A 26,647-nucleotide genomic window follows, 5' to 3' on the forward strand; every position below is an offset into this window, starting at 1 on the left:
TGTGCATTACACTATTGTACCCAGGACCTTCAAGTCCAATGGGAGAATGGTCCCCTCACTAACCAGTAAGGGAAGTTTGGCCCCAGGGTGGAAGAGGTGACACTGACTCTTGCCTCACCTTAAGGGAGGAGTGCACCAACCTCCATGGCCATGGCTCTTCTGCTCTTCCCCAAAGGCCCCACAAGGACAAGCAAATGCCACTGGGATCAGACGTACAGGACCCCAGAGCAAAATTCTCTGGGACAAACAGTCTGTAAATGCCTCTGCAGAGGTGAACACAGCAGGTGAGCTAACTTCTCTTTCCTAAAATCCCTCTGCAAACCTGTCTTTGAGACTATTAGTCTTGAGCACTAATGAGAGAGTGAACTTGTGTTGCCCACTAGATGGAATCTGGAAGATGCTTCCACCCACAAAAAATAAATGCACAGAAAATACATATAAATCCACGTCAGTAAATGTTTTAACTACCATAAAACTATCCACACCAAGGCAGTGTCAAAAAATAACGCAAATGTGAAAAACACATCTGAGTTGCACAGTGTTATCTTTTTGAGGATACTAATGTTTCTGACTCGTTTTGTTACAAAAAGCCCTTTAAAGCTCAAAACAAGTATCACTCATACATGCTGCAGTCATCTATCAGCTTTCTGCTACGCCAGCTCTTAACATTACAGCTGGTAGTAGGGGGAGGAAGAAAAGGAGGAAAAGATAAGCATCGCAGCACATCCGCACTGCTGGAATGTACAGTTTAAAAAGTGCTTATTTCACATTTATACTAAAACAATGCCCAGGAACTTTAGTAAGGTGTAGGCACTCCAAAAGTTTTTATCCGAGACCAACACCTGTATCTCTAATGGAGCACAGCCGAAGAAGACATGACACAAAGATTAGGGAAAGGAATGTATAAACAAATAAAGTGTGTCATTGACTTGTACATACATATATACGTACATCTAGATTTAAAGCTTAAATTATCATTAATAGAAAAATTAATACAAAAATTAATACATTGCACTGGTAGCCATAAACTCTTGACTAATTTCTGATCAGAATAACAGCTAAAGGGAATTTTTACAAGTCTTCTAAAGAAGGAAACCAATTGCGCAGTGAATAAGACTGGAAAAGTATTTATGTGTCTGTACACACAGGCACACACCCATGGAGTTTCCCAAACATACACTCAGAACAACATAAATGTGATGTCCAACAGCATCATTCTCACAGGAAAAATACTATTTTCTGAGATGCCACAGCCACACGCCAGTTCACTGTACTCAGTTTTGATGACTGGAGATACCATAATCATATCTGACATTTGTATTTGGAATGGGCAAAACTTCTTCAGGTTAATATTCCTGGTCCTCCTTCTCTATTGTGCCTTCATTCCCTAAAATCCAGTAAGGTTTCTACAGTTTAACAAAACAAGCTAACTTTGGGCTTAGCATCCTTAGCTGCATGACAGAGGGGGTCATGCAGTAGTATTGCTGACTGCAACAACCTTTTCTGATTTGGACCTTAATAGTATTAGTCTAAGCCCTGCAGAGTCACCTCTGCTTAGGAAACAGTGCCTTGTTTTATTTTGCTTCCTCAGGCATGCAAGAAGAATTAAACTTCCAGCACTGTTTATTTGGCTCCTGAATGCAGATGGAGCATAACGTTTTACACAGCGACCCTCTGCCCTCTTTCCAGTCTGATAATCACCAGTTTTCCTATTCTGATTTAGCTGCCTACAGCCTCGAGAATTTGCAGTCCAAGGACATGCCCTTGTGACAGTTCTAGTGAAGTTCTTGGAAGCTGCAAGTCAATGTTTACACACAGGGACCAAGAAAAATAGAAAAGAAAAAAAAAGAAGACTACAGAAAAAGGGAGAAAAGGTAGGAAGAAAGTGAAAAGGGAAAGTTTTTGCCCTGGTGTATTCTACCTCCTTAATGTTATTTTTCTCAGAGCAATAAGCTTTTATCAATCCATTTTCTCCGGTGATGCAATGCATGCATATATATATACATATATTCATGTGGTGGGGTCATAATAGGAGAATTACAATGTCTGTGTAATTATTCTTATTTTTCTTGGACTAAATGCTTCATTATATATATTTTTTAAAAAAATATGATTATTTGTGAAATAAGAGAGGGGCAGTTTGGGGAGTTAACAGCAGAAAATCATGGCATGCCATGCCTCAGGTAGCCGCTCACCCCCACAACCATCCTACTGACCCACAGAAGGGCAAAAAGGAAAAGCATTACACTTTGCTCCTCCTGCTTTGCTTTGCAGCCCATCCTTCATTTGTTCAACCTATGAAGATATATAACTGGCCTAATATTGATAACCTATCCTTACCAAGATAAGAGTAAGAAAAAAACCTGGGAAGATGAGGGAAGCCTTTGATGATCAGGAGCTTCCCCTAAGCGCTGACTCCCCTGTCCCATCTGCCTGCAGGCACAGGAATATTAAACGCATGCAGAGCCATCTTCAGAGAAACTCAATTTTCTTCAGATGAACTTTTCCAGGGCAAAAGCAAGTCCTACAGTCCCACTCAGACCAGCAGAAACACAGGGAAGGCTGATGCACCGAGGGGAACAGCAGGAGGTGGCATGTGCTGCAGCCTGCAAGAAACATATAAGGAGATGAAGTCTTGGTAAGGGCTTTCCCTAAGGAATTTCCCACAGAAGTGAAGGGGTGTGCAAGGTCCTCAGAAAGTCCTGTCATCTGGGGACAGTTTAATCATCTATCATGATGGACATTAAGCTCTTTTACCGATATATCCAAAAAAAACCCCAAGCTTCTCTTGTTATCTTGACAGTTTACTGCTCAGTGCCTGTATTTTAACCTCCACAGTTCTAGGCATTTCTGCCTTATTAATAAATGCATTCATAAGGTTTTAAAATTACCATTTATATTTGTTTCAAAGTATCATGTAAAGTGTTTGGCAGGTTACTTCATTTTGCTGGAGGAACTTAAGCAAAACAATTTGTTTCATGGGCATTCTCTCTTATTCCAACTTGCCTTTAAGATACCTATGTAACATAAGGTTCACATATTTTGTCTGTCTGAAAAGCAATTTCCTAATCAAGACTTCCACTTTATGATGAGATTTTGCCCACCAGAGGTCCTATGCAGGGATTGATTGGGGTTTTTTTCTGTAAAAAGAAAAAAATTACCAGGGACTAAAGTAGCTGAAAGCTGCATTAAGAGCGCCTGGAACTATCATTTTGAAATGGCACACTATGAAAACTTCTCTCCACCTTCATTATCTAGCTACAAAACAAACAATAATTCAGTAACATTCTCATATTAGAGATTGCAACAAAGGCACAACTGAAGGCTTTGCCTTCATCATGATTAATTTCATTTTGTGAGAGAACATAATGTTGTTTTTACAAGTCTTGTACCACTCTATTATAAAAGGCAACTCAGCTTGAAGAAATTGTGTATTACGCTGAGCCTAAACAATTGGGTAACAGAAGCTAAAATAATTAGGCAATCTTTAAAAAACCTGTAACATTTATTTTATGGTAATACAGGGGAAAGCCCTGACTAATTCACAGGTGTGGTTTATAAATAATTGTTGATTATTCCTAATGTGCACTGAAAAGTGCACTTTGATAACACAAGAGACCTTAATACATCTATTGTAAAAAATACATATTTGGTCAGGTTTCCATAGAAGAGTTCAGGAGAAGAAAGAAGCCAAAAGAAGAGAGGAGCAGGCAATGACTGCAGTTAACCCCAAGCTTCAAAAGAAGTGGAAAGCCCCAAATCTTTATGTTCTGGTACAAAAGATTGGACTGATTCTTAATATAGCCACCTAAAAGGTAGGCATCAATCTGAAGTAGTCACTGGGCTCTCTCAACAGTTAGTGAAGAGGAAGAGGTGTCTCTAGAGTGCAATTTGTCCTGCCCTAAGACAAGTGATGCTTGGGAACTATCCGTTTCCTCCGGTAACAGTAAAGAAACCCTAGCTTAGACTAGATAGATAATTAGCAGATCTGGGTTTTATATGGAAAAAATTAGATGTGATGAATCCCTCAGTGTAAACACAGATCTTATACTGAAGCCAAGGAAAGCTATGCAGAATTCAGGTTTAAGTAATGTTTCTGAGGGAAGTGTCAGCAGAAAGTTTGGGAAAATACCTGCACAAAGAGACACTGGTAGAAAGACTGCTAAGACAAGTAAGATCTGCAATATCACAGTGATGAGAAAAATGAGGTGCTTTTGTCATACTAGACACTTTGGCCTAGAAGTTCATCTCCATACACGGGCAGTAGCATACGCTCATTGAGGACCAGTTCAGAGAGAGTCCCGTTGCTTCTTTACAAGAGCAACAGCAAACAGAAGGAGAGCTGGTGTACAAACTCTCCCTTAGCACAGCTAAAGTCCCTCTTGAAAGCAGAGTTTCTTTTGAGTACTGGCTACTGGTCTTTGAACCATAATTCCTGGAAGAGTTCTTATTCTGCATGCTGTGGGAAGGCCTCAGCCCCGCAGGGCAAACCAAACAGTGCTAGGCATATCTTACATTCTATAGGACTGCCTTCTCCTCCACAGTCCTGAAACATGCCGCTATTCGGCAGAGATAGCGTATTTCATTATGCTGTGGATAAGTATACCACCCTAAAATTAGTAGACAAAGTGAAAGCAAAACATAGTATTTACAGACATCTGAAATGCATTTTGAGAAACAGGTAACAGATCAAGGCAACAATTATACATATTTGATAATGATCACAATTGGTGTATCCAGCAAAGACTAAGTTTAGGATGCAATTAACTCTATTAATTTTCTAGCCTAGGTGAATATGTATATTTTTACCAAATATGTATTCACTTTACTATGAATTAAGCCACCTGTCTCTAGAGGGGTAACTTAAACCGCAGGAATGAAAGGCAATGTTTCCCAGTCCAGCTGCAGCTTTCCCCCTGATGCCTGGAGCAGCAGTGCACGGGGAAGCCAGCCCCAGCACAGCCAGGTCCCCAGCAGCCACGCGGTGCGGCCACCAGGCCATGGCACGGCTGTGACCGGCTGTCTGGATCCAGGCAGCACTGCATCACATCCTTGCGTAGCCAAGCACAGGGTTAATGCGTGACATTTGGGCAGGAGGTGAGGCACCTTCATCCTTTTTTGAAGGAATTTTCACACAGCACCGCTCTGGCTGTGAAGATGCTCCTCCTGCTTTCTTCCCATTGAATTTACACCTCTCTCACTTTGGCTCAGCATGGCCCAGGAGCTTTCCCTGGATATTTTCCCTGATCTTGGCTCTCTGCACGTGCAAGCAAGCCCCTTCCTCTGCACAGCAGCACCTCCCAGCCCCCATGCTGTTCGTGGAGAGTACAAACCCTGCTCTGGACCCCTCATGCCCTCCCCACCGGACCCAGGGCTGCCATGCTCACTCCCCAAAAGCACGGCCACTGGCTCCTGCTTCTCCCACGCCTTCTTGGCCACCCTCAGCCTTCACCACTGCTTCTTCCTCCAAGCACATCTGGAGGCAGCTGCAGAGACAGGTTGGCAAGCGTGTTAGACTGCCAGACTGTTGAGGAGAGCAGTTGTTACGTGGTCACAGGCTTGTCTAAAGGGCTGATGCCTGTGCACACTGCTCTGCAGGCTTTTCCCCTGCATCATCCCTCCTGTGGCCAATGCTAGGTGCCTGTTTACAATCTAGGGGGTATTCCTACTCATTACTTCCAGATCAAAACAAATTTTCAGAACTGCAACCACAAGGTCTCCAGACAATACACTTTCTGGTTTACTTGCCTTGATGAGAAGCATTTCCCATGGGGACCAAGATTACCACTCATTCCTGTGATATCAAACTGAAGTTCTGTGTCACTGTATTCCCAGCCCGCTTCTGCTGAAATACTGTAGTTTGTCATTTAAAGGTGTTCTTCAATATAAAAAGTCAAAGACAATTTGGCTAAACCTGAATCAGAATAAAGGATTAGGAAGGCAGAGGAATAATAATACATCAATTTAACAAAGTTCTTGCTGTGAATGTAAAAAAAGCACGTCAGTAATCTGCATTGATTGCATGGAAAAAATTCAGAGTGCATGAGCACTCTGTTATCTTTGCACTGCACCTTTTTTTGTTGTGCTTGTACCGATGCATATTTTACAAAGATTAATATGCTCCCACCCAGTCCATACAGTCTTATGAAATCCATGAGGACATGTGGCAAGAACCTATCAGATCTTTTTTACTGCATCTTCCTTGCAAACAGATCAGTAACCAGTGAGGTATTCTTAAGTGAGAGAGTAAAATGAAATGGATTTTTTTATCGATGCAGAGAGATCAGTGGGAATTCAAAATATGAAGTTGCAATATAACATCAGGTTGAGTGAAAGACCTTTTCCCCTGAATTTGAAACAGCAAGTAGCTACCAAAAGAGTGCCTAAAGTAGAAAGGAATTACTAAAAAATGGAAAGGGAACTATCGTTAGCAGATTCTATCAAACTCAATCATTTATCCCCTGTTTACATCTCCTCTTTGCTTGAAGAAACCCCTTTATAACCAACTGAATGCAGTAGCCATATTGGGCCATACGTCATCTCATACCATCCCGCTGTCCTATTAGAAAGTCAGCTTAACACAGCATTAAAAATAGATATTGTAGAGCCTGGCGCATAAAAGTTTCTATTGACACCAGTTGTACTTGAGTCAGATGCTGAACCCTGTGACTGACTTTTGTTATTAGACTCAACATTGATAAAGTAAATAAGGTTTAGACATGAAAATTATAAAGATACTTGAAGAAAAGCAGCCAACAAGTTCACAATATTCATTCTAAAAAAGATCTGCTAAATCCCGAGGGGCTGGGGTAGTAGCCTACTTTCATGGAAAAAATAGTTTTGGAATGAGCAAAGTCTGCACCACAGACTTTAATACACACCACAAAAACTACCAGCAGAGTAACACATTTGGGAGGTTTGCTTGGGAGTGAGGGTGAAGTACAGTGGCAGGCAATGAAAAGCACCTGACAGCACTCATGAGGACAGTTCATATAATATCCATGTCCTTTACCCCTAGTCTAGAAGAACCGTACAGCTTTATGTTGACAAGCATTACAATGAGCTATCTATTTTCAAAACTATCACACTAAAAAGATTTACAGCACATTTACAAGATCTAGCACTAATTTTTTGCAAGAACACACAATGGATCACTATTAAAACACAGACTTAGATCAGTCATTTGCCCTGCTAGAAGGCAGGGGCTGTCACCTTCTTTGTCATCAAGACATGTAGGTGAATGAAAGACAGACATAACAATGGATTTATGAGGTGCAATGTAATCTTGCTTTGCTTAAACCAAACTTCTGTATAGCCTAACAAATATCATGCCTTCCTGAATCCTACTTTAAAATCCAAAAGCATATCCATCAAGGCAATTACCCGCATCAAAACCAGCTGTAAATTGAATGCCAGAGATCAGAAAACACAGCAAGATGGTTTCACAACAGCCTTGAACCTCTGATCAGTTCTTCTGGGCATCACAGCCTGTAAGCACAGATTTCAGGAAAACTGCAAAAAATCCACAACTGTCTTCAGCCAAGACTCCTGACTATGACTGCTCCTCTGCTGTGTAATCAGGAGAGCCATGAACAAGCTCTGGCCTCAGCCGGAGCACATTCACTCTGACATCTCAGCCAGCCAAGACCCAGGTCAGCACAGTGTGGGGCCTGAGCTGGGGGAAGCCAAAATGCCTTGTGCTTCAGCTCCATTTTTGCTCCCATTTTGCAGTCAGATTATGAGGATGAAGAAAGTTATGTGCCCAAGCAGCAACGATCATGCTAGCAGCACCTTGTTGTCAAGGCAATGAGTAGATCTGTGGAAAAGCAGTAAGGAACGAGAAGAGAAGAATAAAGAAACAAATGCACTAAAAAGGGTGCAATGAAGTACCATTAAAAGAAAACAACCTATCTAGTACTTATCACAACTACTGCTACTCTAAATGTAGGTTAAAAATCGAGAAAGTACGGCCAAGTTGCTCACTTCTAATGGACAGGCATAAACAATAATTGTATAGCTAAAAAAGTACCATTTGCTTCACTTGGGTTCTGAAAGCTGCTGTCTTCCATTCTGCAGGATCCAGGCATTCAAATTCCTAAAGAGTTAATCAACCAGCAGTACAAGAAATGAAAGGAAAACAGTAGACCCTGCTGGGAAATGGCAAGGGCTGATGCACATCTCGGATCCATCCCGTGGTTTGCTCATGGGGGGAAGTTGGCCGGCAGGTAAAGGTCTGGAGGCTGGCCAAGCTGCACACTGCACATACTCCAGAGCAGCACTACACCAAGACCCCAGTCTTCAAATATCTTCAAAAGGACAGCAAGGTAATTCCTGTGAGTAGTCACAACTGGACAACTCACATCCCTCCCTGTATGTCTGGGGCCCCAAATCAGTAGTTTCTAAGTGTTTGTCTTTAAGCAGGCTGTGCCAGTGTGCACATTAATTTAAGTCTCAGTTATGAAGAGGAGATAAGTTCGTATACAGAATAGTCATCGCCAGAAAAACATATTGGCCAGTTTCCAAAAAAGGGGTGAGGGGAAGACCTATATGCTGCAGAAGTTCTTGGTTCATACTTTTCCCCTAATCACCAACTCAATGAGTGCCCCTTTGTTTTTCAGGTCACTCCCCAATTATATATTACATGTTTCCTTCGTTCCACAACCTTTAATTCTTTTCCAGTGTTGCAGAATTAACTGGACAGGGCTCTTAATCTTGTCTCTACAAAGAACTTGTTGTAATTGCAATGAATGCTTCCATTTTGCTGGTGTCTGAAATACGATTTGCAGGGGAAGGGGGAGTGCAGGTTGATGCTAGTCCCATCATTAATAACATTCTTGCGGGGATTGTAGTGGTGGGAGTAAAAATCCCAAAGCTTTTATATAATAATGAGCATGTGTCTGCACGTGAGCTGCTCCTTTAAGAAGCCTTGGGCTAGTGGAAGAAGGGATATCCAGAGAAAAGGCAGCCCTACAGATATAACAGAGGGCAGAGGTTAAATCTGTTGGCATTTTATCGCAGGTATGGTCACCGCATACCCTGTCCCTGAAGGCTTCACTGAATTAGAGGTGTTTGCCATCGGCACTGCCCTGCTGGTCGAAGGTAAGCTCGGCATGGGACTGCAGCAGCGATAAGATTTTTGTTCCTATTATTCCTGGTGGGAGGGGGAAGGAAAACTGAAGCAAAGAGCAGCACTTGTGGTATGCTGCCCCAGACCTATGGCGGTCATTGTGGCTACATCACCAGTACTTGTGAGTAAATCAGGGTGAGCTGCCAGCTGTTTGCCAGTGAAGGTCTGCTCTGTATGCATAGCCGCCCTCTGGCAGGGAAGTACCTGCTACTCAGCTTTCCTATCAAGAATTTGTGATGTAAGGTTTTGTGGTTGACTTTTAAAGGCAATTTTATCTTCTTCTGGGGAACATGTTGAAATGGCTGATCATCCCTCAATGAAACAAGGCTTCGAAGGCTGTCATAAAGATAACAGGTCCACAACAGCCTGTTAACTCTTTGCATACATTCAGATTGCATCGGTAGTGCTGCAGTTAATGGCTCCTGAGTAGAAGTGACAAACAGAAAGATACTTGTATGAGATTCAAAAGCTCTCAAACTGTTAAGAAGCAAAACTCCAGGAAGAAGTCCATTTTCATTCAATTTAGCCAATGTAGGCTTTTCTTAAGGCATGTGCCACGTTGAGAAACTGCAACAAAACTACGAATGTATACCTACCTGGCAGCTAGCAAAGGGCAGGCTTGTAGCCAGGATTATTTCAGCCGCTGGTGTGTCTTCTGAGCTACTTCCCAGTCAGGGCCTGGGACCCCATCCCTGCATAGTGCTGCTCACCTGGGGATGCGGGGATCGTGGGGCCCAACAGTAGAGGAGGAGAAGCTGTAAGCACCAACAGAATGGGATATATGCTCATTAGCTCACCCCACAAACACGGAGCATGGGAGAAAGGAGGATGCTTGCCTTCTCCTTGCAGGTGAGCTCAGCTGGAAGGCAGCATCGTATCTGCCTGAAAAGGAAAGCTGGAAGAGCACGGCCAGAAATTCTCCCCTGGAGGAAAGAGAGAAGAAAAAGCTTCTACTCCTGGCCCAGGGGCAAGCTGCTGCCTAAAGAGGGTTCAGGGCTAAACCTGCCTAAGAGCCACTAAGGCATCTGCAGGGCCTGGCAGGTCCTGGCATGACTTTGCACTTTGTCACTGAGGGGTGAGAAGCAGCAGGAGGGACAGGGACACCGTTGGGTGCTGGCAGAGCCCCACAGCCAGGGTCCTGCTGGGGACCAGCTGGTTGTGGTACCAGCACCCTGACAGCTCACCCACCTGTGCCCAGGGGCTGCAGCCTGCCAGGGGGCTTGCAGCTGTTGAAGTCCAAGCAAAGTACCTGCCTGTAACCTGCATTTAAAACTAGATGTGATCTAACACATGTATGTTTTACTAAACACAAGTATTTTCTATAGGGTTTTAGGCAGAACATGACCAGCAGATTGGCAATAAAATTTTATCTCTGTTGTCTGACTTAGAAGATCAAACTAAATAATTTCTAAAAGACTCTGAGAGAAAGGCAGTGAAGACCTCCTTTTTTGGTGCTGCTTCTAAGTGCAAACATTCTGGGGAAGAGGAAAACCTTGCATTCACTTTATTAACTGGACACGTCTGCTGCTCCAAAAATGAAAATGTGTAGCTATTTTAGTTTTTTTAATTTAGTAAGTTCTCTATTTGTACACTCACGCTGGCCTTCAAAAAAGCAGAATGGGCTGAAGCGTGGAGCTTCCAAAAACAGGGGAAAGACAGAAAAAAAGTTGATACAGTAATAACTCTTCAGCTCTACTTCAAACACGGTCACAACATGCCTCTCCTAAAGGCTTCACTGCATTTGGGAGAACAGGCAGCAGTTTTCACCTTGTGGGTGGGAGGTAAGCTGGCAGGGAGGGAATAAGAACGGCAATCTCAAATGGTTCCAAATATTTCTCCTGCAAATATTTTGTTACATGTTGTGTAATGAAAGACTCCCATCATCTGTTACTGTGGTTATGCCATCAGCCATTAATGCAATTAAGGCAGGAGCAGGATTTCTGACTAGACAAAATCATCCATCTTATGTAACTGCAGAATTAAGACAATAAGCGTAACTAACTACACTACTTTACAGATTTAGGGGATATGGACATTTTCGTGCTACATCATTTCTCTTTCCAAGAAGAACACGAAGCAAAAGACATACTGCATCTCATCTAACCAAGACTTAGAGGTGGGATGTTGAGTCAGAGCCTCATGAGAGCTAAAATAATTCAGGTTGCCTTGAAAAGGGCATTAAAGGACAAAGCTTGAGTTTAAACCAGTGAAGAATGGGTTTCAGGATGGCACAGCTTTGCCCTGGGTGAATAGCTGGGGTTGCTTGGATGCTCCTCTCTGAGGACCAACGTTAACTTATTTTTTTTAAAAATCTATCAGTGACTGTTTTTTATAATTAGATTATTCCTTTCCATGGATAGTCTATTGACTAAGGGCAGTAATAAGATTGAGCTGGTGTGATTCAAGCACTGTCTACGCTAACCTTAAACAGAAGCCCAAAGGGAGGCAGGCTGACAAACACAGCTGAGGGATTTCTATGCTTAAACACAAAAGAATGTTACTATTGATATTAAACACAACCCATTCTCTACCAAAGACAGGCTGGGAGATGTGTGCACCAGCAGCAAGTGCTGGCTGTGAGCCCCTCTGAAAGTGCCTCCCCTGCATCTCCCTCGCTCTGACCCACGTGTCCCTGTACGGAGCCTGGCAATCAGGTTTCTCTATTAAAACAAACGACAGAATTACAAATAAGATTAAAACATTTCTGCTCCACATGACTGGCCATATCCCTGCGTCCTGGTTCCAGCTGGGATACAATTAATTTTCTTCTTAGTAGCTGGCACAGTGCTGTGTTTTGGATTTAGTATTTAGTAGAATCATGTTGATAACACACTGATGTTCCAGTTGTTGCTAAGCAGTGCTTGCTCTAAGTCCAGGACTTTTCAGTTTCCCATGCTCTGCCGGTGAGGAGGGGCACAAGAAGCCAGGAGGGAGCAGAGCCAGCACAGCTGACCCAAACTAGCCGAAGGGACATTCCATACCACAGAACATCATGCTCGGTATATAAACTGGGGGAGCTGGCCAGGGGGCCCTCATCACTGCCTGACGACTGGCTGGGCACCGGTCAGAGGGTGGTCAGCAACTGTATTGTGCGTCACTTGGGGTTTTCCCCTTGGGTTTTATTCCTCACTCCCTCTCGTCTTCATTAAATTATTATTGGGTTTATTATTACTATTATATTTTACTTCATTTCAATTATTAAACTGTTCTTATCTCAACCCATGGATTTTACCTTATTCTTCTCCCCATCCCACTGGGGGTGGGGGGAGGAGAGATCGAGAGGCTTCGTGGTACTTAGTTGCTGCCCGAGGTTAAACCACGACACCCTAATGCAGTTTGAAGCGTTGGCTTCAGCTGTCACCTCTGACTTCTCTCCTGAAAGTCTTTAGCTTGCATGCAGGCTGTAACCACTACAGATACATAACCTGTGCATAAGTTCCCATAGTAATTATTGCTCTCTCATTAAAGAATACAGCAATATAATTGTAGATATTTCCCATTTCTAGTGGAATCAAACCAAACAATTCTATATTTCAGCCCTGCTTGGCTTCTGTCTGAATGGCTTGACAATTATTTCTTTCCGAAAAATCAAAGAACTCCGAACACCCAGCAATCTGCTGGTTCTCAGCATTGCACTGGCCGACTGCGGGATCTGTGTCAATGCATTCATCGCTGCCTTCTCCAGCTTCCTAAGGTATATCTTATTTTTCCTAAAGGAGGATCAGAAGAACCACATTAAAACTTACAGCTTAAGTCCTAAGAGGTCAAATTAATTAAATCACTCTTTTTCTACATACCATCTAACCAACCTTCTCATTCTCTCAATCTGAAACAGCAAAATGAAATTCTGTATAGTTCCACCAGGCAAGTAAGAAAGCAGACTACACCGAATATAATCGTCAACAGATTATAGGACTGATTATAGAAGACATTTAACCGCACAGTGGTTATAGTAGAAGCTACTTGAATATCAACACAGTTGTACATTTCATTTACCTAAACCTCTAGACTGACCCCAAATTCATCTGCAAGCCTTTCTAGTTTTTTATGAACTTTTCCATTAAAGCACTTATTTGAGAAGTTTGTGGAAAATAAAAATGCAGATCTGTTAGCAGGGAGCTCCCATCAGTTATGACACATTTGATTTCCCACATTTTCCCACACGCAATCATTTAATCAGAGGACAGAAACAATATCAAGCATTTCAGTGAACAATAACAATAAACAAATCACAAGTAAACCATAATCAAAAAAACTACCACCACCCTATAAAAAAGCTGATGAATAATTCCACTTAAGTAGCATATTTTTAAACCCTGAAAATACCTTTAATAGAGACTAGAAATATATTTCAAACCAATATATGGTTCTTTTAAATGGGAGCAGAAGTTTCCCAGCCTCCCAAGCAGACGTGTTTCAAAGGGACTTCCAGGGGTAGTCTCCTAATGAGTTATACTGGTGTTCTGTAAATGCCGGGGAAAGGAGATTGAAGATTTCCACCTCACAGCCAGCTTTATGAGCATAAGAGTCAGGTTAGATGAACACGGGAAGCAAAACAGCCATGGCTCCTTACCATGGGTGACCAGGTAATTGAAGGGTCATGTCAGCAGATGTCAGCTACATGAGACTATCCCATAGTTCTTTTCAATCTATGTCTGCAAAGACATTTGGATGCCTCAGTCTTGCTATCAGGAGTATTTTTATTTGTTGTGAACATTTATGCTGTATTGCATGGTGAACCTTGACTTTCCAAAAGTTTATTACTCATTTGCTACTTTCACATGTTGACAAATTGGCTGACAAATTTGAAGATACGGATAATTGGATGAAATGTAGATTTCAAATTTAAAAAAAAACAAACAACAACTTTCCAATACATAAATGCAGGGTTATCTTTTCTTCTCCATATTAAGAGTAAAAATAGCTGTTGTGCTGTATCAGACATTACAGCAAGATAAATGCTGGCAAATACCTAAAGGCACCCACAGTAACATCTTTCACAATGTTTCTCAGACTCAGAAAGCAAGGTCACAGGCTATCATTTCACCCTCTCCATTAATGCAATTTCCAAACATGTCTTCACCTTTTTCTATCGTTTTCTTAACATATTCTTTTTTGTTGGCAGATACTGGCCCTACGGCTCTGATGGCTGTCAAATTCACGGATTCCAGGGCTTCCTCACAGCACTAGCCAGCATTGGCTCCAGCGCTGCGGTCGCCTGGGACCGGTACCATCACTACTGTACAAGTAAGGGCTACAATTTACCTAGCAGCCTTACCCAGATCCTGCTATAAAGCAGCTTGCTTAGATTTCAGAGAATCAAAGCAAGCACACATTTATTATCTGCATATCTTATATGTAAGTTTATTTGCCTTACTATCTAAGTTAAGACTTACTAAGTCTCTATTTGCTAGAGAGAGAACAAATATAAACAATCTCTCCAAAGGACCTCTTCCATATGGGGGGCACTAACCAGCCACCATCAGGAGGTATTTCCTCTTCCAGATCACATCCACGTTGTGACCTGCCTGCCATGTTTTCATTTTCTGCATAAGTAATCTTCAGTGTCCCAAACAAAATTCAACTCCCCATATTGAAGAATAATCTATGCCCCTTGGGCTTCTACCCAACACCTTGCTGTGTACCAAACAGATCTTTGTGCCTATGCAGAGTTTACTAATTACAGGTAAATTATGTGTAGCCAGAGAGATGCCCCTGCAGAGAGAGCAGCTGGAGCAGAGCCCATGGCAAAGCACTAGCCCAGAGGTATGATCATGCAGACAGAGCTCAGCAGTCCCATTGTGTGACACGACGCATGGGTGCTTTGGGGTGCCAGAACCATTTGTGGGGTTTATGCTACTTTCCAAGCCCCCTTATGAAGACTGGAACTCAGTACATTTGTTCCCAAGAAAAGAACAAATTATCTGCTAGTTTCAATAAGAGCAGCAGAGCCATTTTTAAGTACTGATAAGAGGAGGAATATGTTGGTTTTCTTCTTTTAGTGAAGGTCATTTTTTGTTTTTTCTTGCAATTTAGTTTTTAAGTAGCTCTGACACCTCAGCTGGATTTAATGGAAATCTAATATTAGACAGGGAGATCAATGCAGGAAAGTAAATTTGCCTTTCCTGTGGACTCATGAAAGCATATTTTTGATTTCGGTGAGAAATAGGGATTGACAGGATGTCAAACATATGGATTTATACAGATAGATATGCTCTGTCTTCTGTCACAGAACTTCCTCCCAAACTTCAGCAGTACTGCATTTCTGCATTCATTCATGTAACGTGAGTGGAAATTTCTGCTGAATGAGGGTGCTGGGTTGAATTTAGCATCTGTGGAGACTGCTAGGATTTACGCTGGGACTCCAGCTGCACTCCAGCCACCACTATGGATGGGGAGAGCAGAGGAATAACCATATTCTCTTAGCACAGAGGTCAGGGAGCACAGCCAAGGGCATTATTACCTGCTGTAAAACAAACTAGCAGCCTTGTTAGCACTGGAACTGCCAAACCCCACTTCCCTGTGAATATAGGGCAAGGGATGATGTTGCTTTTGTCTGATAAGATAGACTTGTGCTGACAGCTGTATGGGGTGCTCACCTCTCCCCAGACACCAACTTTCACTGTAAACGCAGCAACTTGGTACCTGCCAGTTCCCTCTTCCCTCACCAGTGTACTTCTAAGTAGCCAGTGTTTTCAAAAGTTATTAGAAAACAACCGAGTGGCAAACACAATCTCATGGCTGTCATTATGAAAAGGGAAAGAGACACAATATGAAATGCAAATTTATCCTGAAAGGGCAACCTAGCACTCCGTAATACCAGGAATGCCCTGATCCACACTGTTTGGCCATTTCAGCAGTCTCCCAGCTCTGCCCCCAGAGAGAAATGGATGAGGTCCTCCCACTCAGACCTGCAGCTTTCCTGGTTCCCACTACAGCCAGGCTCTTCCCAGAGGAGCGAGCAGTGCAGAGCACTTCACATAACCACACCATTCCCAAAAAAACTGCGTCCCTTCAACAATGCTGATAGGCAAACAGAGCCCTCCTTTTCTTGTGCTAAAGTGCAGGTTGCTCAGACCACAAAATATTTCCTAAATGGAAGTGTAAAAACGGGCTGGGGAAGAAGCGGCTGAGCTGCAACGCCTCAACTGCCTCTGCCATTAGCGTCCACGCTGCATTTCAGGCATGGCCTCTGTAGGAATAAAGCAGCAAGTGCTAAAACACACCCAGAGCACGCAGCAAACAAGTTCAATCTGATGATCCCATTGAGGGTGGAAAGGTTGCCAACTTTTTGTGCTGCAACTTTTGTCAAGAATTCAGCTCAGGCAAGGAAATGTTCTTTTTCGTGTCCAGACAAAGGCCCCAAATAATGCAGGCTGTAGGCTAAATCCATACTAACACCCTTTAGATACTAAAATGTGCTTGGAGCTAAAGAGTAGCATCTGTATTTTTACAAGAGAGATAGCCTGAAAATAAACATGTCTTTGGAAAGACATTTTACTCTCCGCAACGTTGACTTTAATGCTTTTGTGTCACGCACTCCTCCAGTCAAGAGCATACTATATTAAGAGCACAGACAGAGAGACCCTCAGGGCACAAGCTTCTTTACTTTGCTCAAATTGTTACTTACCGATGGCCAAGCATTGCGGCTGTTCCTGAACGTTTTGAACAACAAAACCAAACCAAAACCAAAAACCCAGAAGGCCTTAAAAGCTGGAGCGCAGTTGGAGTCCCAGCACAAATCTCCAGCCCTGCTCTGTGGCTATTCCAGTAACACCAGCCACTTCTAGTTTCATCCTGCACAAGCTGATTGCGAGGAAGATTAAGTCATATCTCATAGATCTGATACATCAAGCCTGCTGGCGATACCACGTTCTCAATTCATACATTAAACTCCTGTTGACGCTGGCATGTGCTGTGTGCCTATACAGGAGGTACAAAATACCTTTGCCTAAAAAAACAAAGTTATCAATGTTTTATCTTTTCCCCCAGAACTGGCACTCCTTCCAGGTTCAATTACATCACCTCCAATGTTTTTGTTATGTCCTAACAGTTTCCTGAGAAACATTTGTTGAGGCATTCCTCAGCCTGATGCTCGGTTATCCACTATCTGTACTTCTGAGGAAGAGCGAGCCGAGTAGAATGTGAGAGATTGCTACTATGATGAGGGAAAATGTGATTTTTCAGCCATTCTGGATGCTAATGACACAAATGTGTTCACCAACATCCTGAAAATTAAGCAGGTTTTTAAGTTTGGAAGTCGATGTAACCCTCAAGTGACAAAGATCTAGCCTTTAAAGCATATTGATAACTAGATATGTCACTCACCAGAAAACAGGTTGGTATTGATTGGCATATGGAAGAAAATAGTATGACCACCACACATGACAGGGAAGCTGTAGTTTCAAGGCATTTTACTCTTCCCCTCACTTGATTTCTTCATCCCAGGCAACTCTTTTTTTATCCCCTAAATGTGGCCTTGGTGCCCTTGAGATGCTGCTTTCCCAGCAAGGAGAGGATGACAGAAATCTATAGACTAAAGGTATGCCGTGAGAGGAGAAAAGGCAGAGGAGTCCGAAGGGTTTCAATATCAAATGCGTACAGGATGGGAAAACATATACTATTGTATTTCAAAATTTGATCGTTAAGGGAGGAAAGGAGAAAACAGAAGCGGTTTTATGTTAGTGCCCAACAGGGAAGGAGGAAAGGGCAAACTCAGAGAAAGCTGCCTGTCAACAGCCAATCATTCAGGACAGAAGATGACGTTTCATAGCAAGGTTAGCTCTCCCTCCCCAGCCATTCGAATGAGGACGACGTCCCAAATTATGTTCTTAACATAGCGAGGGAGGAAGGAAGCAGCAGCCCTGGAGGTCCCGCTGGAGCTGGGCGCAGGCAGGCAGGGGGCAGCTGGTGGACAGCCTGGGGGGCAGCCACCCACCACGGAGACATCTTTGCAGAAGGTGTTTAGATCTAACGCGCGGCTCATACTTGCGAGAGGGTAGCACGCTGCCATCAGCGGTTTGTGAAGAGGGGAAAGATCCTGGTCAGGTTTTTTCCTGTCATAACACAGCATAGAGCTACAGCTTTAAAAGGAAAGAAAAAAGATCTTGAAGATTTTACACTCGCATTTAAGAATTAGAGGGAAATGGAAAATCTGAGGTGATTTATGTCAGTACTTTTCTCAACATTACAAAAGAAAAGATGAACAAAATCAGCAGGGATTTCACAGCAGCATTCAATTTCAAGAAGAAGAATTGCAGGGAGTTTTATCTAATCCTTAATTCCTTGAATAAGTAAACCTAGGTTGTTGTATCAGTATTCAAAAATTAGCAAACTACTGTTTGCTCCAAGTTGCAGCTGTCAGCTCTGTCAAACTAGGAGCAAGTCCTTACCTGCTGCCACACTGACTGCAGCCACCCTGCCACACTTCCTTCATCTAGTTTTGCACCTTCATCAGTTTTCCCTGACAAAATGCCAATGTTTATACAGATCTTGCATTTTCACTGAAGCAGAAGGTAATCACAAAGACAGCTTTGTGACCATGGAGAACCACAGAAAAAAAAAGAAAAATATCATTGGAGTAAAAAAATCCCCTTTATTTAGGGTATTTTAAAGAGCTTTTTCTAATGATAAGCACAAAAGAAGCTATTATGCAGTAAACCTTTCTTATTCCTACAAAAGATGAGGACTTGTGAACACCAGTGACTAGTGTTTTTTGCACTGCAGTTGAAGAAGGTACCAACACCTATTTTACTCATGACCGATACATATTTTCAGACATTTTTGGGTTTGACAGACTTTGCCAATTTTAAGTGATGCATGCCATGAAGTCTAGCACAAGGCATATTGTTCTGGAATATATCAGCTATAACAACCATTTGCAAGAGCAAGGAGAAGGTATTATTTTTTTTTCCTCCATCCTAGAAAATCCTGTTGACCTTTTCTTTGAGAAATACCTTTTGAATTTCAGTCTGAAATCTAGCTGAAATGGAGCCGCTCAGAGATGTATTTTTTTTGCTTTTTCTGTGAAAATCAGCTAAATGTTTGACCAACTTACAAATCTTAAAAAAAAAAAAAAAAATCTAAATTCCTAAGTGTTCCCACAGACTAAAGACTGAGAAATAGTTTATGATTAGGTCACTAAGAACTGGCCAGTGCAGTCAAAAGGATTAAAGTTCCATGCTCTATCTACCACTACCTAAAATTTAAGCTTTTGGCATCACAATTTTAGTGATCTTTAAATAATGGGGTGGGGTGGGGTGCAGTGTGTGTGTTTATAAGTATGACCTCTTTCTCTTCCAAAGCAATCACAGAAGCCATTTCAAATCCCCTGCATTAATATTTCACTGTATGGAAAAGAGAAGCTTCCTCCTCAGTTTTCAAGGAGAGAAAGCCAGAGTACAAGAGTGATTAGACTTAATAGGACCAAATTGCCAGCGCTGGCCCCTAATTAGGAATTATATCCTTAAGCATATGCTGGACTTTATACATACACACTTAACTGAATTAGGATCTACATGACTATTACATTAAATTTTATCAGGCAAAAAATAAAAGGCATTTAAGGTATAGCAATGGCCTGCTCTGCACAAAACCAACTGAACTGCTCTTAACTTGCTCTCTTGGCATCAGCCCCCCCAGAAGAGGCCATTTTTGCCATGTGAACAGAGCACAATTCTTTCACTGTTCTTGTAAGGCAAGTATTTTTTCTGGGTAAAATTAAAATAATATCAAATGTGTTTAATTTTACATTCATACATTTTTTAGCTACTTCTGATGTGTCATTAAATCTTTTCTGGAGGGTCAACAGGCAACTGATTTCACCAAGGCTATTTCACCATTAGTCTCATTTTGCAAAAGGCCAAATCCAGAACGAAAAAAAAATCTGATTTTCTTAGGTTTTATTCTCTCTTTTTCTAGTGTCCAAAATAGATTCCTTATGTGTGAGGAGACAGAAGGAGCAGTGGGAAGAGTCACCGTGCTCCTTGCTGGCGCAGCTGGCGTCATGGGCTCTTCAGCACGGGCATGATTAGAGACATTAGCCTCCATAACAAAATTATCCAGGGGTTGTTTTGTTTGGTTTGGTTTTTCACACGCAAGCAGTTAGGCTAAACCACAACGTACTACAGTTGCGGGAAAGCCTGCCTGCCTCCTCCATGAAGAAATATGCCCCATGTCTTCTGAAGCTTCCAGTCTTTCATTCCATTCATTGACCTATTCCTATGGTATTTTACATAATTGGATGAGATAGGCACAAGTAGTATTTTTTTTCCTAATTTTATAATAAAAATGATCAATGCTGAGCTTTGCATTTCCTGTTCCAGGCTAAGCAATCATCTTGAGGGCAAAATAATTTGATCTGCAGTATTTTTAGAACAAGGTGCGTTGTCAGGTTGTATATAGATATTGACATACATATTGATGAGCAGTGATTTTAGAACAGGGTATATTTAATATCCATGCATGCCCTGCACTCTCAGCAGGGCAGGGGGGAAGCAGGCAAGGGCTGGGGAGGCTGTGCGGAGTCGCATCTCTGATCTGACCCACAGCCTGCAGCAGGGCTCGAGTTCTTCCAACACTATTTGTTGCACTGCTCTGTTCATTCAGCTGCTCTCTGCCTCATCTGAGTCTTCAAACACATTCCCAAAGCACAAGAATCTAATATTTGTAAGAGCAGCTGTAACTCCAGCATGGTACAAAGCTAAACAGCAATACAGCACTTGTCTAAGTAAAGCACCCAAAAGGGAATAAGAATTTGCTCTTTCCTAAAGTTTAAAAGCTTCCTTCCTATTTTATGCAAGGTTGATTGCTCCAGGCTCAGGTCGCCTTCAGGCTAGAAAACACCGACAGCTGCTTGTTTCTGCCCAAGGCCCCAGGGCTGGGGTGCTTGGCACTGGCCCCACCGAGCCAGGCAGCTTTCCACGGTGGTTTCATTCCAGGTATGCGTACCCCCTTTTCCTTTCTTGCAGGGAGCAAGCTGCAGTGGAGCACGGCCATCTCCATGATGCTGTTTGCATGGCTCTTTGCTGCCTTTTGGGCTGTGATGCCCTTGCTGGGATGGGGGGAATACGATTACGAACCCCTCCGAACCTGCTGCACCCTGGACTACAGCAAAGGGGACAGGTGAGTGCAGGGGCCAGCTCCCGGGGTGGGGGGGGGGGGGGTGGGAGCTGCCATCCCCTGGGGTGGTCTCAACAGCACACTGAAGCCCCCAGCCATCCTCCGTCGTTGGTGCTGGGGCAGATCTCCCTCCCCAGTGGCTGGGACAAGGCAGGCATGACCCAAGGCTGCCCTGACTCACGTGGCACCATGTGGGAACGGCTGAAGTCAGCTTCCTCCATGGGAGAGGCTAGTGCTCAGGTTTCTGCTGCTCCCTTGCTCATCTATAAACTGCATCTTTTCTGGGTTTAGGACTTGAAACTCTTTTAGAATGATGGGGTTTTTTTAATGCATTCCAGTACAGATGTCCGAGTAGGGATGCTTGGGTTTAGAAATCAAACACCTGTTGTGATTTTCTATGACACTATCCATCCCATACACAACAGCATGGCACAACTTAACCAGCCTTCAGCAAATGCTGCATGTAAAGCATGTTGACAAAACTGGTTTTTCCCCTTTTAAAAATACAAGTTAATGAATATTTACAGCAAGTTTACAGAGATGCCTTAGAGAGGAATTAACAACCTCTTTTTTCTTTTTTGCTCCTCCTTACCCTTTCCAGAAACTATATCACATTCCTTTTTGGTCTATCCATTTTCAATTTCATGATCCCGGGCTTCATCATGCTGACGGCCTATCAGTCCATACACCAGAAGTTCAAGAAAAGTGGGAACTATAAGGTAAGAAAGCTTCCCCCACTCCTGCAACCACCTTGCCAAAATAGGGCTGCATCCAACAGAGACAAAGTCCTCAAAAAGCCAATTTCTTTCACAGAGGCTTTGGCTCAGCTCCTTCTGCGCTAGCTCCCCAGTGTTACTGGAGCAGGAGGGTAGCAGAACGCAGGATGGAGCTACCCAGAAAGCTTGTGGAAACCCCATCCTTAGATATTTCAAGATTTGACCAGCCAGCCACATCTGCTCCAACCCAGCGCATTACAAACCACTCCCTTCCAAAGCAGAGGTTGGACTAATGACCCTGAGGATTCCCCTCCACCTACACTGGTCCAATTCTAGCTACAAAAACAAGCACACAGCATGCAGTATATTTGGTAATAGCATATCAGTATTTATCCAGAGAAACATTGCTCAGGAAGGATCATTATTTCCTGCAGGCTCTAAGCTTATCACCGAGGCAGCCAGCCAGAACTGCAGCACTACAGGGAAACACACAGGCACCCCGTGGGGGCAAAGGGCCTTCCTATGCACATCGTGTTTACACTTGGTTGAGGAAATTCAGAAACCTTTATGAGCTGGAAACAAAGGAATTGCTCTGGCGTGGCAGGTTTATGGGAATGTAATGTGGTGATTATATGAGTTCTTAGGTGCAGGCTGTACAGTCTGGGGCACTATCCATGGCTGGCAGGCACAGCCCGACCCCTGCACTTGGTAAAGGCAGCCAGTGCTCAAGGGGGATGTTATACTGGCAAAGAGACAGTCAGGCAGACTTGTTTGTGGCTGTCTGGAATAAACATGTGTACCCTCTGCACAGTTCTTAAATAAATCTCAACGTTCATTATTATAAGTATCACCTTTTTTTTTTTTTCAGTGAGTTTATGCAATAGAGTGCAATTTCTTTCTTAGAATATTCTGTAGACTGGTTACGATGCAGAAAATTTAAGGATTAAGTTTATCTTCCCTATGCATTAATATTTATATGACACTTGGGAACAGCTATCCATGAACAGCATGGATAAGGCCCTAGCAAGAAGGACAGAGGAGTCCTACTACCACAACACAGCTGCTGCTGCTGCATCCATCTGTTGTGCTGCCCTAGTAGTGGCTCCACAGAGGTTTTTTTTGTCTGCAAGACCCTCTGAGAAGTCAGAAAAATGTTGTTCTGTATTTAAATGTCTATGCTGCCCCCCCAGCAGCAATTACTGGCCATGGCTTCTCCATCTAGCACACAGACTGATTTAACTGATCTGCCATAAGGTGCTTTGGCACCTCTACCCAGGAGAACTGCCACTCACCACCCCATCCCCATGGTCAGGGGACTTGCTGCACAGGCAGCCCTCGATGCAGAGGGAGCTATGCTCACACACGTCCAACATGCACGGCAAAGCAGCAGCAATACTGCACATCCTGCTGGCTGATCCCCTCCTGCTACAGAACACAAACCATGGTCTCACAGGATCTGTCCCATCTGCCCGTGGCAGTGTGCTGCTGGGAAGCACAAAAGAATGTATTGTTCTTGTTTTTCAGTTTAATACTGGTTTACCATTGAAGACGCTGGTCATCTGCTGGGGTCCCTATTGCCTTTTATGCTTCTACGCAGCAGTTGAAAACGTGATGTTCATTTCACCAAAATACCGCATGGTACGTCTATGCCACCTGAGGGAATTCAAACACTGACATTCTCCTTACTCCCCTGTCTCCGTTCCTATGGAACGAGGCCAATTTACTCACAATTGGGTTTACTTGTTATAACATATATATAACAAGCAGATCATTTCCTCAAAGCATTCTCTTCATCTACCACTTAAGGCAAAACCTCTAAGCACAGTGATGTAATGGGCATTATATTACTGCTTTGATCAAGCTACTGTTTAGGAAGTTGGGGGCTTTTTTCTTCAGCAGACAGTTAGGGGTCTATAGCCTGCACTGCCCCATGGTTTGAGGGAGCTTTTGTGTCCTTCCCAGAGTCAAGGACCTGCCCAGAATTTTCAATTTTGAAGAGACTGTTTGTCTCGTTCATTTTTTAACATTTCTCTCTCCTCGGGAAGACTGCAATTGATCACTCTTAAGGTTATGCTGCCTCCTTTTTTCCCTTTTTTCTATGAGTCTTAACTCCAAGGCTACCTCTGGGCCTCAATAATATCACATTAAACCTTTCAACTTTCACTCAGTCCCCAAAAATTAGCCCAGTTTCAAGTCACCAAATGCATTACTGTACTTAGGTATTCAGCTTCCCACATAAAATGTGTTAGCAATATCAGCCCACCTATCCATCAGAAGGTGTCCGTGGCACACCCTTCACTCCTCCAGAGTGTTTGTATTCACTCTTAAATAAAATATCCCAGTTTCAGGCAATGCTGATCTAAATTATTTCTCCTGGAGACTATAATTTCCTGAGCAATGGACTCCAACTGACCAAGTTGCTTTTACCTCTCATCTCTCTGGGGGCAGCAAGCTGCTCATGTTGGAGACTGGCATTTGTTTGGTAAAGGGAAACTGAGCCCAGGCTGAAATTGGCCAACCAGCCTCTCAGTGCATCATCCTATTAATAAATACTGTGTCTCATGACAGATTCCTGCTGTTATTGCCAAGACTGCACCAATGGTGAATGCCTTCGTATATGCCTTGGGGAATGAGAACTACAGAGGAGGAATATGGCAGTTCCTCACAGGACAGAAGATTGAGAAAGAGGTTGATAACAAAGCTAAATAACCCATTACGGCATCGAGCAAAATTAATGCAGGTACACCACTGGAAGCAAAACGCTAGAGAAAACTACGTGTGTTCTCTGATATGTACATGCAAAGGTGGTTGGTTCCACATTGGAAAGGCCGTGCATTGGCTACAAGCAATGAAGCACTGAAAGAAAGCCCTCCAGATAACTGTCCAAACCATCACGAGCTGCTTGTCAAACAAGCTGCCTTAAACCTGTGTTGATTGTCATCACTCTCATTTTATATGTCACTGCGAATAAACTATGTGCTGGAAAGCATTATTTTTTTCCCCTGATACTCTAATTTGCTGAGCTTTTATGTTAAACAAAGTAGGGTATTCATTTATCCAGCGAGGCCTCCTCAAATCAATCTGTGCAGTTTGTCCATATGGTAATGTCTGGATTACGAAAAGATTAAAGGAGTATCCAGTATTACACCACATGTCTGTATAAGTAGCTTGTTCATCTGAATAACGTATCTTCCCCACAATGGGAGTTCCCAAATTTCCATGATGAGTCTGCCCTCCTAATTCCATAAAAACATTTCAGTAGGCATTTTACCCCAATAAGGAATATTAGCTTGGCTCTGGTTCAAATGTGTGTGACATTCAGCTTTGCACATGCTAAACTGCATCAGATTTTGTAGCTGCTGCTTACCAGGACAATCAACAAACTCACAGTCCATCAGAAAAACATCCAGCTTTTTATCAGACACTGAGAAAAAACTCAGGGGAGGTATGGGTCATATTATGTTCTATAAACGTCATAAAAATAAAAATTAACTTCACATCTGCCATTAACTTCCCGTATGCTCTACAAGAGTGAGAACAATGACTGTATCAGTTGTGACTGAAGAGTCTGAGCAATTAAAAAGCCACTTATTTTATAATTATCGGAATTTGTATATGTTTTAAACTATTAGAAATGTCCATTTTAAATATTTGTATTTGCTCGTGTTGCTCACATTGCCTACAGGATCAAAAACTGTCAGTTGATGTCACCTGTCATTACAAGATGTGCCTCAATGACCCATTTACAAAAATATATTTGTGTGACACACAAAATAGAAGAGATTGTGCATACAAAAAGCCAAACCTAACTGACTTTTATCAGGATCGTATAGTTCATTTCCAAGCATTGACAGTGAAAGAGCTTTTGAAGCTAACCAAAGCAATTTGATCTGTCCCTGTGATGCTTTTGAACATACTAGAAGGGAAAACACTTGCATGTGGGTTACAAAAGGGTAAGGAAAAATAGTTACGTATGAGTTACAAAAGGGTAGATGGTGCAATCCCGGAAGCTAAACAATCAGTGGGTAGAACAGACATTCCCACCATGGCTAGAGACAGGAGATAAATGTCATTTGTCACAAGTAAGCAGCAGGATCCCATTCGGAGATGTGCTTTGGGACTTGTGAGGCTCAGTCTAGTCACAAACCACCTGACAGAGCAGTGAATTACACCATGACAAAATTATTCAGAGTAATCACATCTAAAGCTGACAGCTAAGACTTACATCTTAGGTACCCATAATATTAAGTGAGCAGATGACAAAATGTTTGCACCAATAAGCACAAAATAATGTGTATGGGCAGAAAATTACCTTTAAGTATGTATCTACAGTGACAGGCTCTGAATCTGTAATTACCTCTTTCTCGGAAAAGAGACCTGGCCAGGCCTTGAAATCATCAGTTCACTTGTCAGCAGGGTCATACTGACAAGTCACAGCAGAATGCTAAAAAACTCTAAAAAAAAGGAATACGAAACAAAAGCGGACACATGGTCACACCACTTGAAAGCCACAGTGCTCAGGCGTTGAATAAGACTCATAGTTTGGGGCATTCCAACCCACAGAGGGCATAGACAGCCTAGAAAAGGGCTGCAGGGACGATCAAACATGAAGGAGAAGCTTGAACACAGCAGGGATGAAACTAAGGAGAGTGCTGACTCAGGAGAGGTAGCTGCCGAGGAGACT

General features: G+C 42.8%; 2 protein-coding genes across 3 annotated transcripts in view; one reads left to right on the plus strand and one right to left on the minus strand.

Moving 5' to 3' along the window:
- Window positions 1–26,647, minus strand: part of LRIT1 (leucine rich repeat, Ig-like and transmembrane domains 1) — a 55,712-nt gene that overhangs the window by 17,689 nt on the left and 11,376 nt on the right. The gene's annotated exons all lie outside the window — the stretch shown is intronic.
- On the plus strand, window positions 8,863–24,965 carry RGR (retinal G protein coupled receptor). Its single transcript, XM_005236749.3, has 7 exons — window positions 8,863–9,099; window positions 12,665–12,821; window positions 14,253–14,374; window positions 21,097–21,250; window positions 21,849–21,966; window positions 23,488–23,601; window positions 24,532–24,965. The coding sequence occupies exons 1-7, from the start codon at window positions 9,021–9,023 to the stop codon at window positions 24,670–24,672; spliced, it is 885 nt and encodes a 294-aa protein (XP_005236806.2). The 5' UTR covers window positions 8,863–9,020; the 3' UTR covers window positions 24,673–24,965.

Source organism: Falco peregrinus, chromosome 1 (assembly GCF_023634155.1).
Source record: "Falco peregrinus isolate bFalPer1 chromosome 1, bFalPer1.pri, whole genome shotgun sequence".
In the NCBI taxonomy this organism is placed as follows: Eukaryota; Metazoa; Chordata; class Aves; order Falconiformes; family Falconidae; genus Falco; species Falco peregrinus.

Bases quoted from the DNA above. Each gene is read 5' to 3' on its own strand.
- RGR (XM_005236749.3), top strand. From the start codon at position 9,021: ATGGTCACCGCATACCCTGTCCCTGAAGGCTTCACTGAATTAGAGGTG. The intron at 14,375-21,096 runs GTAAGGGCTACA...CCTTTCTTGCAG, and splicing joins GTACCATCACTACTGTACAA to GGAGCAAGCTGCAGTGGAGC. The intron at 21,251-21,848 runs GTGAGTGCAGGG...TACCCTTTCCAG, and splicing joins GACTACAGCAAAGGGGACAG to AAACTATATCACATTCCTTT.